The sequence below is a fragment of the Vipera ursinii genome (genome assembly GCF_947247035.1).
Source record: "Vipera ursinii genome assembly, chromosome: 4".
Lineage (NCBI taxonomy): Eukaryota > Metazoa > Chordata > Lepidosauria > Squamata > Viperidae > Vipera > Vipera ursinii.
Window position 1 is genome coordinate 84090095 of NC_139514.1, and position 12273 is coordinate 84102367.

At 33.6% G+C, this 12273-nt stretch overlaps 1 protein-coding gene across 3 annotated transcripts in view; it reads left to right on the forward strand.

Moving 5' to 3' along the window:
- UBE3A (ubiquitin protein ligase E3A) overlaps window positions 1-12273 on the forward strand; it is a 75267-nt gene that overhangs the window by 20952 nt on the left and 42042 nt on the right. Inside the window, exons 4-6 of one of the 3 annotated variants that reach the window (XM_083361503.1) lie at window positions 641-755; window positions 1155-1272; window positions 3291-3335. In XM_083361503.1, coding sequence (XP_083217629.1) covers window positions 3334-3335 — 2 coding nt within the window. In that variant the 5' untranslated portion in view covers window positions 641-755; window positions 1155-1272; window positions 3291-3333. Of the gene's footprint in view, window positions 1-640; window positions 756-1154; window positions 1273-2233; window positions 2287-3290; window positions 3336-12273 lie in introns of all 3 variants that reach the window. The other 2 variants (XM_083361504.1, XM_083361502.1) reach the window with 2 other exon arrangements.

Genomic DNA, 12273 nt, shown 5'->3' on the forward strand with positions numbered 1-12273 from the left:
TGATTACTTCCAATGCAAGGAGCTTGCATTGAAAGAAGTTATTTGAGTCTACTATTCAGATGTTGATAGGCAGTCTTTTAATCCTTCATCTTCTCTTCTGAGTACTATTCTGTCTTATACAGCATGAAAGATAATTAAAGACTAGCCTATTTAGGCTTTATTATATAGTCAAGGAAAATGTTATCTGTAACCATAAAATCACAAATCAATTGTTGATTAAACTCACCTTCTTATTCTTTAGTACAGACTGGAAGCAAACTGATTACAGCAGTTCTATTGTACAAATGGAGGAAAAGCTTTCGGGGGAAGCAAAGATTGTCATGTATTTGGTGTCATTTCATATGGTGTCAACTTGAAATGCTTTAGATGGCATTACTGGATCATACCAAATACTAGGTCTCTTTTATATATTTGTATACCAAAAGGAGTAGGCTTCAGATCTTTATATAATTTTGCAAATAATGAAATGTTGAATTAATCATGTTTTAAAAATGACTTCTGTCAAGAATGGCTTGCACTGAACTGACAAAGAATCTTGAACAATTTCAGAGTTCATTATAGAAGTCAAAATAGTACTTGGCAAAAAAAAATGGATACAGAGTATATAAACTAATTACCATATGTTTGTTTATTTATTTAGCACTATTAAGCCTATGCTTGGCTCAGCACAAGAGGACTGGCGAGAACAAATTTTTAATCAACAACACAAAATTGTGATCACCCCAATGTCACCGAATGGCCACAACTTGTAAAAGGTAAATGTCAAGATAAAGCAGAAACTTATAAAAGAAATATTTTAAATACAAATCAGTTGCATTCATAACTGTTTAATTACTAAATTTTAGGAGGACACTATCAAGGCAAGTAAATTAGAGATGACAATCACTTTATGTATAATTTTGAATGTTTGTGATAATCTTTAAAATATTATCATTTCAGAATTATCATTGGAAGATACTTTCCTTGGTCCACCATATAGTTTGGTGGAACACACCATTGTCTAAATTTGTTTGAACTTTTTTTAAAAAGAAAAATCCTTCATATAATAATAGCATACAATTTTTATCTTTTGCTTTAAAATTTTGTTTTGTTAGGAAACTTGGTAATCTTGCTAAATGCAGCAAACTTGCATACCTTTGCTTTTTCTTTCCTAGGGAGTTACAGTGGAGGTAAAAGGAGTGGCTTGCAGAATGGAGAAGTTGCTCCGAGGGTTTTTGGAAGTGAGCCACCATTTGAAATTGCTAGTTCATGCTGCAGTGTTCAGATTAGTGGGTGGGTGTTGTGATCACATTTTCTGCAGTATAATTCAGGGCTGAAAATTTAAAGCATTTGTGATAAAATTATATTTAATACATAACAACTAAAAAGGTTTGCAAGTGTTTTATGCTGAACATTTGATTACTCCGTAGTTCTGTAGTTCTTTCTGGATTACTTAATGTAATAAAATTTTTAGGATTTCAGAGCTTTCATACAAATGCACTAATGTATCCTGAATTGAAGCTGATCAGCATTAATTTAAACAGTTTTTATAAAATCAATAATTTTATATTTTTTGATAATAAAAACCAGGTCAGCTGTATTTCTGAAAATTTAAAAAGACAAACAAAACAAAACACTTGTTTGGTAACATGGAAATTATTTTTCATCTCAGTTGATACTTACAGACTAACAAGAAAATAAATACGTCTTTGAATCAAGGGAATATTTGATGCTCCATGAAAAGAGGTTTTGAAGAAGCATTTAGGATATAAAAATAAAATATGTAATTTTTTTTTAAAAAAAATGCATCATAGAACCCTACCCTTATTAGACCAACATAAATAACAAAATAATTGCTAAGCTTTTGTGTTCTCCAGAACTCTTTATCAGACTAAGTGTTAAAGCAGGAGAAAGGGAACAATCTGGCCAATAAATTAAAAAGTATACATGTATTCCAAGCTTGAGTTTGGAACACTATAATTAAATAAGAATCTGCTGGTTCTGTTTAAAAAGCTGAAAATAATTTATTTATTAATTTTATAGGTCATCCAAATCCACCCAGCTTTGAATTTGAAATGTCCAATAAAATAAAATCATATTGGTATGCTCATTCATTGAATCAAACATGACCCAAAGTCACATTTAATGCCTAGTGAATTATCTAGGAAGGACCTTAAAGGTTTTACGTTTCATCTTCCCTTCAGCAGTGAAATTGAGCCCTGGTTTATTGCAAACCATTGTTTGTTGTTTACAGCTGGACCGAAATTGTTATTTAGGAGACACTAACCAGATCAATGAGAATGAAAGGTTAGTTTTTATAACTATTAAAATTAATTTTAAGCATCAAATCAAATTGTTGGAATTTTGGGGCTCATTTTATCCAAAAATATATAGTCACATACATCATCATATTATTTCAGAAATCTCAGCATTTTTTATTCTGTTCAGAATGTTTCTGGATGACTTTTCTTTCTCATTTTTAGTGTTAGATTTAACAAACTTTTCAAAGTTTTACTACAGTTGCCCAAATACATCCTAGTTTCCATTATATATATATTAACAATTTTCATCATGTGATACATAATAATTTTGACAAGCTGGAGCTATCTGCCATTGAATAAAACTAGGCAAAAGTGTATTCATAATGAGCTTTCTATTGTTTCTTAAAAAGTTATTTAACATGATTCTCCTTGCTAAAGAATATGTTATTTCTAGTTCTATTCCCTAAAAACCTTAAGGGCAAAGCAAAAACAGGAACCAAAATAGACAACAATAGCAATAAGCAAAATGGTTTAAATGAGAAACACCTTGCATGTGAAATGGGCTGTTTTCATCTTGCTTTGCATTTGAAGCAGCTGTCCCACATTTGAAACATTTTGTATATCCCTAGGTAACAACTTTCATTGCTTCAGTTGTAATATTATTCAAATAAACAGTTTGGCTGAACTTTGCCTCAAATAATGACATAATATTTGTATAATCAACTAACATTCATGGATCTTAAGCTTTGCAGTTGAGAAGAGGAAAATTGATATATTCTGAAATCTAATCTCCATACTTAGAGGTTTTCATTAGTTCTTTTTTTACAAGTTTTATTTGTCTTATAAAATGATATTTAAAGTGGTTAATTGTAAGCAATATGACTAGAGTTTGTATTTATGCTTCTCCTGGCTGTAGGCATCCTTCTTTGTAAACATCGTTCCTATGAAAACTAGGTATTAGTGAAACATTAACATCACATAATATAGAGTCATATCACGTTCTTTTTACCTACATGGAAACTTGCTTAAGTTTTTATTTAAACATTTCAGATCACCAGGAGAACCTCACTCTGAAAACATTGAAACTAGCCGAATGTAAGTATAAATAGCATTAGTAAAGAATGCATTTGGTATATTTTGTTTTAAAGCCAGATGCAACATCAGGGTTGTATTATGGCGCTTTTCTAACAGCTACCTTTAAATTGTATTTCAAAGAAATTACTCAAGCATTCAAACACTATAGGACTGTATTCTAATGGGGTGCTGCCTATGCAACTGGATTTTCCTTGAATTTTCTCCCACTATTTTCTCTGTTCTCTGAAATTTATTCCAGAGAGTCCCCATGAGGCTGGACAAGATTTGAGAGATGGGGGAGTGGGTATAAATTCAGCCTCTTCTAATTGGAAAGCTTTTTTCTCCCACCAGGATGACACAAATAATGACATAATAATTTGCTTCCATTAAGGATTCTAATGTGCTATAAAATCCAGCTTTGAGAAAGTTATATTTTCAAATATAACACCATACTGTAGTGTTTAAGTAATATTCAATGTCCCATTGAACAATATTAACTAAAATTAAAGTATTCAATTTATTAGGACTATACAAGTCCTTCTAAAGAGGTGCAGATCTCCTTTTGAAGGTTCTGCACAAGCCTACAATTCATACATATGTGAAATATTTGTGTACAGTTTCCTACATCAGATTATTTCAAAATGATGTACATGTAGTTAATAGGCAGCTGTTACAGTTACTTCGCAAGTGGAATAAGATATTGATAATCAGGCACCCACTTGGAAACCTAACCACTGCATTCTGTAGCAGCTGCAGTCTTTGGAATACAACATGGGTAGCTTCAAATGTCTACAGTTTTGGTACTATTAATTTTCTACCTTCAAACCATTAAGGTAAGCTGTTTCTAAATAGCCGTAGTTCCCTACTATTTTTTATGTGCAATTACAATTGAGCTATGTCCTGGTTTTTTAACCATAACTTGGATGTTTCCAAACATTGGAAGCTTGAGGGGCATTTTAGTAACTTCATACATAAAACTATTAACAACATGCCCTTAAAATTTAAAGGAGAAAAGATCATGGTAAACTGCAATATAAAGAAAACAGTTTTTAAAAATGACTGGATTATTTTTTATCCAAAAAAGAGTAATTTAAGTAGAACACATTTCAGACATCCATTGCTGCAGATTTAGCAACAATATAGATTTAGTCTTAAAGTATAAAGTTAAATTTAAGGTGTTGTGCAATTCAACTTGCTTTAACTGATTGGTTTGGGGGCCATTAAATGCCAGTGCCTCTTTAATTCAAGTGTATGTAAATGGCATAATTTTAATAATGATATTATTGATATTTTTGCCTTCCATCAAAAACTTCTCTATCCAATAAAATAATGACTGCTAGATTTTTACTATTTGGAGTTAGAGTAGCTTAATTATGAATCTGATCTTATCAGAAGCTTAATAGATTAATAAATTCAGTTTATACAGGTTTATCAGAAAAACAAGCTGTAACCAACAAGGAAGGTCACTTTTAAAATTGTTAACATTCACATAAATTAGAATGTATATATATAATTACACTATATGGTTAGATTCTTTGTCAAGCTTAAGGTAAGCTGTAATAGCACCCTTGAAGGTAAAACACGGGACTGTATTTGAAAAAGGTAAACTATACTTGCTTGATGTATCATCAATAAACCCTATGCAAATTTTATAAAATTAATTAAAACACAGTTCCTGAGACAGAACATCTCAGTTGCTGTAGAAAAGTGTCTATGTCATCATCTACTGTCAAGAATTTGGAATACATAATTTAGAATATATTTCTTTAAAACAGTTGATTTAATACCTTGTTTATATTTGCTAAAGTGCATCCAGAAGAGAACTACATGGCTTAATTGTCTAAAAATTACTGAAATTCTCTTCCTTCTAAATATTGTTGCATGATAAAATGCAATAAAAATTCTATTTCAGAGGCATTGAGCTTCCTGAGTTATAATTAGCAGAAATTAAAGATCCGTATCCCTCAGGAGATTAAAAAGCATGCTTAAAGCATTTTCTTTTCCAGAGATTTAACTTTAAATGTTCTTTCTTTAAGAAGCATAAATAATAATATGCCAATGAACAAATGCTTTTGCTGTCTCATGCCGAAGACAGTTTCCTGTTAATACAAAAGAATGGACTATCTTCTATTTCATTAGCTTAATAAATTGTTTAACAGAGATCCAGTTATAACCTGTTTGTATTCTAAATAACTCAAATAAAATCAGTTTCATTGATACACAGTTAGGAACAATAGCATGCTTTAATTTTAATGTGTGTCACATTTTAGATACTAAAAAATGAAACGCCAGGAAAAATGTATTTTCTCCATAGAATAAAATAAAGCATATTCATAGTGGGTATGACTGTTAGAACACCAAACATCTATTTAATTAAATTCACACAATATTTCAAACCATAGAATATAATTTGAGTCAGGTTTGGAGGAATTTGATTCAGAACTCTTCAGCCGTAGTTCTAATAAATCACTGACTTGGGCATATAGATGTTCAAACCAATTATAGGTACCCTTGCTTAATGATCATTTGTTCAGCCATTCAGAGTTACAGTGCAGCTGAACAAATGGTAGTTATACCCATTTCTGGCTGTTGCACTTCCTCCACAATCACATAATCAAAATTTGGGCACTTGGCAACTCAACTGTACTTATGACATAGAGGTGCTTCAATTCTTCTCACCCATCTATCTCCCTCCATCTCTGCTCTTTTGGCTGTCCCACACTTCACTGCCTCTCTCCCTGTATTCCCTCTGGCCTTGCTGCCTTGGGCCCCTCTCACCCTGCTTCTCCACTGAACTTTACTTTCTTCTTCCTGCTACTAATCAGGCACACCAGGCCTGGCCCTTCACAAGACCCACTGGCTGTGCCAAACCTTTTTCCCAGAGCTGTGTGCAGCCTTTTCTAAGTCACGTATGGCCTTCCAGCAAGGCTTTGAAACCTTTCAAAGTCTTGCAGGAAGGCTGCATGCTGTTTGGACAAGGGTGGCAGGGCCAGACTAGGTGGCATGCCTTATCAGCAGTGGGAGGAAGAAGATGGTGAAAGTCAGTTGGAGTAGCAAGGCAAGAAGAGCCCAGGGCAGTAGAGGTAGCAGAGTGCAGAGCGACCACAAGGCCAGAGAAGGGGGAAGATAGATGGGTAGGGGATGTTGAAGAGGGAACAATCTCTTACCTTATTTAGATTAATGACAACAATCGCCAAGCAGTGTGGTAATATGACATCACCACATCACTTAGTGATATAAATTCTTATTCCAGTTATCATCATTAACAGAGACTACCTGTATGATTTATTCTGGAGAATGGATGCAGTAATGCTAGGTAGTTTTCAATCTAGTCCTTGGATTATCATGTCCAAGGAGAGTCAGTGGAGACTGCAGGTGTGGGGTTTCATGGGCATGAGAAAAAATGGGAACAACTTAACCAGAGCAATTTGCAGATGTTTTCTGCTGGCTTCCCAATTGACTTTCCTTGTGCAAAGCCAGCAGGGGAATTCACAAATGGTGATCATATGACACAGGGATGCTATGATGGCCAGAACTTGGAGAACTTGTCATACTTCCATTTTTTTTTCAATGCTACCATAACTGAACAGTCACTGAACAAATGTAGATAAGCCTGTATTGTAAATTAAAATAATAATTATCTTCATCTGATATTTCTTCTTCAGCAACCAACTTAGAAAATCTAATCCCATGTTTTATTGCATTTGCCATCTTTTATTTTTAACTTTTATTTTATTGTGATTTCTTCGATTATTGTTGGGCAATGTAGACATTTAGCCTGCATTTGGCTTTTTCCCAAGCACCTGGACTAGGCAGATGTTATCTGATGGTATTAAAGGTATTATCACAAGATATAAGCTCTTCCAATTGACTAATAGTGATTTTGTCTTTATTGTTATCATATTCGCAAGAATGTGAAATTACAGCTGCCAGAGCTTTAGCTGGTGTTTGCCTTCCTGTACATTGAGTTCTTCTCAAGAACTTGGGATGTTCTTGTAATGTATCACCGTAATTTACTGTCTCTAGACCCAAGCAATTGGTATTTTGTAATTGTCAGAAGAAAATTTTGTTAATGTGCATATTTTCTGCCATCCAAGATTTTTTGGTATGTTACCTATTATTATTTAAGATTTAATCTTCAGTTCAATTCACAGTCTGGGACTGATAAAAACTTAACAGTTCAAGTCCTAACCAACGACCTAAGAGCTGTTAAGGTAACATCTGAGTATATAGGCAGTTCCGAATAAGGTGGTTTTTTGCAAAGTCAGAATATGATAAATTTAAAATTTCCATGTATCTAGGAAGCCCTTTGGGTATAGTTCCAAGGGCTTCTATTGTGATTGGTACAACCATTGATTTCTTCCTCTACAATCGCTCAACTTCAATTTGCAGAGTGAGGTATTTTGTTACTTTTTCTAATTGTTTCTCTTTAATTTGTGCATCACCTGGTATTGCAATATTAATGAACCAGATTTTTTCTTTTCCACAATAGTGATATCAGATGTTTTGTGGGCCAGATATCTATCTGATTGGATTCAAAAGTCCCACTAGATCTTGACCCGTTCATTTTCAAGAACTTTGTCAATTTGGTATTCACAGTAATTTTTGCTGCATTCAAACCCAAACTTCTGGCAAAGCTTCCAGCGTATGATTTTGGCAAGTCGATCATGACATTGTAGATAATTGGTTTGTGAGATTTTGCTGCAGCCACTTATAAGGTGATCCACTGTTTCATCTTTCTTGTTGCATAAGCGACATTAGCTGTTGTTAATAACATGCTGAATTTTTGTTTTCATGGAATTGGTCTGCAGGACTTATTCTGGGGCAGCCAAAATGAAGCCTTCAGGTTCTTTCCTCAGCACCCCTGATCTCAACCAGCTCCATGTTAGCTTTGTATCTGCCTTTCCTTCAATGTCCTTTAAGCATTGACTGTACATAGGCTTCTTTTTCCAGTTAGAAACGCGATGCTCAATTGTTTCATTTCAATATTCTGCTTTCAATCTTGTTGTTTTCAAGAGGTTTCCCTTGTTTCACCTGTAAGAGTCCTCTGCCACCCTGAGATCTTGGCAAGTACAATCAATCAAAATCAATTTTGCTGGGCACAGCATGATGCATTGTCATTAGTTTTCTTGTCTTTCAATCCAAGTTACCAAATTCTAACTGAGTCCAATCAATTATTCCAGCTGAGTATCATATTACAGGCACTGCCCAGGTGTTAAGTGCCTTATGATATTTCCTCCACTCAGCTTTGATCTCAAGGTTTTCCGGATTCACCTTATGTATTTTGTTGAAGTAGCTACCTTGACTTGGTTGTGCAACAGGTCAGAAGCTTCCAAAACTCTTAAATACTTGTACCCTTCTTCTGATGTCACTGATTTTATCAACTCTTCATTATCAAATTCAAATCCATCATCTTCAGCAATTTTTCCTGCCTTAACATCAATTGTTGCACATTTGTCAATGCCAAGTTGTATTTCAATCTCAAACTGCTCAGTGCTTTTCAGCAGTGAGCTCAATTCATCTTTTATTTTTTATTTTTTCATAGAATTTTAAATCATCCATGTAGAGCAGGCACAACTTTTTCCCCATTGCCAGCAATGGCGCGGTATTAGTATGATGAATCCGGCCTGTGGGCCGGCAGTTTGACATGCCTGATATAGAGCAAATGGAAAATTTTTAACCCTTTTTTTTAACCCAATTCATAGACACAGTTTGTCTTGTTCAAAATGCTTGTTAGTGGCGCCATTGAAAGTACAATTAAAAGAAGTGATGGTGAGTTGCCTTGGAAGATTCCTCATTTGATTTCAACTTCACCAAGTTCTTCTCCACAGGCTATCAGCTTAGTTTGCCATAGCTTCATGGAAGTCTTCAGAAATTTCTGGATGTTGCTCTAATTCCAAAAATGTCTAAGCATTTCTCAATCCAGCTGTGTGGAACAGAATCAAATGCCTTCAATCCAGGCCGTGAACAAACTTGTTAGTCTTTTCTTTGAATTCTTCAAAATCAGTTTATCAATCATCAGTTGGTCTAGGGTTCCTCTTGAATTTTTGCAGCACACTTTCTGTTCTACCGGCAGCAAATCCTTGTTTTCCAAATATCCATAAATTTGGTTTGCAATAATGCCTGTAGGTAATTTGTATGTTGTCGGCAGGCAAGTTATTGGCCTGTAATTTTCAGGTTTATTTCCCTTTTCTGCATCTTTCTGAATCAGAAAAATTCTTCCAGTTGTTAGTCATTTTTTGCTTTCTGATGTTTCCAGAACCTGGTTCATGGTTTGCTGGTTTGCTAATCTTGAATGCAAAGTTGTTAGTGATTTCAACCAGAATCCATGCAGCTCATCTAAACCAGGAGCACTCCAGTTCTTGACTTTCTTTGCTTGTTTTTGCACCATTTCTTTTGTTATGTGAACATCTTCCATTCTAGTCACTTTTATAGTACTTTCAACCTGCTTGATCCACTTTGCATTTCTATTGTGCTTCTTGTTGCTTTCCCACAAGTTCTTTCAAAATGTTAGGGTATTTTCTTTATTAGGTTTTTCACTTGTGGTAGCACCATGTATTCTAAAACCTGTTGCATGTCTATTATTTCACTTACATACATTTTCCCAAACCAAGCTTTCCACAAGCTTTGTTAAACTTAGAGAAACATTGGCCAGTCTTTAGAAAGGAACTGCATCCCTTTGTTGTTCCATCCTAAAACTCTATAAAGAAGGATAATGTTTAATTTGGGGAAGGCATATATTATGTATGTTTTGAATACTGTATAAAAAATATCAGTACAAATATTCCAGACCAATAAAAAGGTAAAATGAGTACCACGTTTTTTAAAAAGTTACAGATATTAAAAATAAATTTTATACTTCCAGATTTATAATTTTATTATTCAAATGCATCCCATGTCCCTCCACCCCTTACGATAAAATGAGGATAACAATAAAGAAAAATTAAGTACTTCTGCTGCTTATGTGTGTAAAAATGAATACATATTTAGCAGGGAGCCAGATGAGAAGACAAAATGAAAAGAACAGTAAGAGGACATAATACATTTATTTAATTGGTAATCCTTTCTGTAATTTTATACATAAATTTTGAAAACAAGCGAATGCCTAATTAGGAACTAAACATCATTTGGGTACTCTCAAGCTAAAAACAGGTAGATGGCAAAGAAGAGCAACTGACCATAATTTATAATGCCATTTATCAATTGTTAGTTAGGAACCTTCACTGTTAAGCAAATATTATTTTTTCTGTTAGAACTAAATATATATTTAACATTACTTTGAAAATACTCTATAATCCTAATTCTAAAGTACATTCTAATTATGATTCGTATTTAAATATTTTCTTAAAAGGGTGCATTTTTCCCCATGCCCACCACATTGGAGTGAATGGCAACATACTATATTTTATAGGAAGTGATTTTAAAAAGCCTGATTTCCACACATTTGTCATGTCATATCTTCCATTTATTTCCTTAAGTGCATATTCAATTTCTTTTATAGCTACAGGGAGATGATGTAACTGCTTTTTCAATAATTACATATCTCTGAGAGTACTCATTTGGATTTGGGAGATTAATTAACTTCTCAAAATGTGTTAAGGAGGGAACTGCTGCATCTTTTACATCCTTGTTCAAAAAAGTTTTTAGTTGGGACCATGTCAATTATTTTGCTTGGTTGTATATGTGATTCAGTCCACTGTTTAGTAATTTTAAGGCTTCTACATAATAAGGCTAGTATCTTGGGGAAAAACATATTTTACGTATTTTACCTCTACCCCAGTTTACCTTACTATTTGACTACACATGTCTATAATAACAAATGTGTTTGTAATTTGTAACACATTTTTTTTAATTGAAAAGTTTTACAATACATTTTTGAATACAAAACGTCCCCTCCTCCCCTCTCCCCAACCCCCCCCCACCCTCCCCGACTTCCCAGAGCTGAATACAGGGTATAATATTACAAACAAGCATAATCTAAAATATGCTAACAACAATAATAAAACATTAAATTCTATCACGCTTTAACTCTTCACAGTCAAAATATTAATAAAATAACTACTAACTAATTATACATCATAAAAATCCGCTACTTATTTAAATGCTAAATGATACTTTTTAGTCCCATATTTATTCTGAATATATTCATTCCATCTTCTCCATTCCACAATGTATCTCTGTTGCGATTGATCTTTCAAATATGCTGAAATCTTTGCCATTTCCGCCAAGTTAGAAACTTTCAAAGTCCACTCTTCTATAGTCGGCAGTTCTTCCTTCTTCCAATATTGTGCTACTAAAAGTCTTGCTGCCGTAATTAAATGCAACATCAACTTTGTATCTATAACAGTAGTATCTGTAATAATACCAAATAAAAACAATTGCGGAGAAAACTTTATCCTTTTCTTAAATATCTTTTGCATATTCCACCAAATTTTAATCCAAAAAGCTTTAACCTTTTTACAAGTCCACCATATATGAAAATACGTTGCATCCTCACAACCACACCTCCAACATTTAGGCTGGCAGTTTGGATACATACTTGCTAATTTTTTAGGGTCTAGATGCCACCTATAAAACATTTTATAAAAATTCTCTCTTAAGTTTTGGGCCTGTGTAAATTTCATATTTCTAACCCAGATCTTTTCCCAAGTATCCATTGTTATAACTTCTTGAAAATTCTGGGCCCACTTTATCATGCAATCTTTAACAAGTTCCGTTTCTGAGTCAATTTCTATCAATGCATTATATATCCTTTTAATATGTGCTTGACCTTGATCTCTAATTTGTTTTACCAAATTTTCATCAGTCATCGAAAAACCAACTTTCTGATCCTCTTTCCATCTTGCCTGTAATTGCCCATACTGAAACCAGGTTTGTACAATCTTTTCTTCTTTTAAGATATTATATGGCTTTATTTGCCATACATTCCTTTCTAAACTTAAAATTTCCTTATATGTAA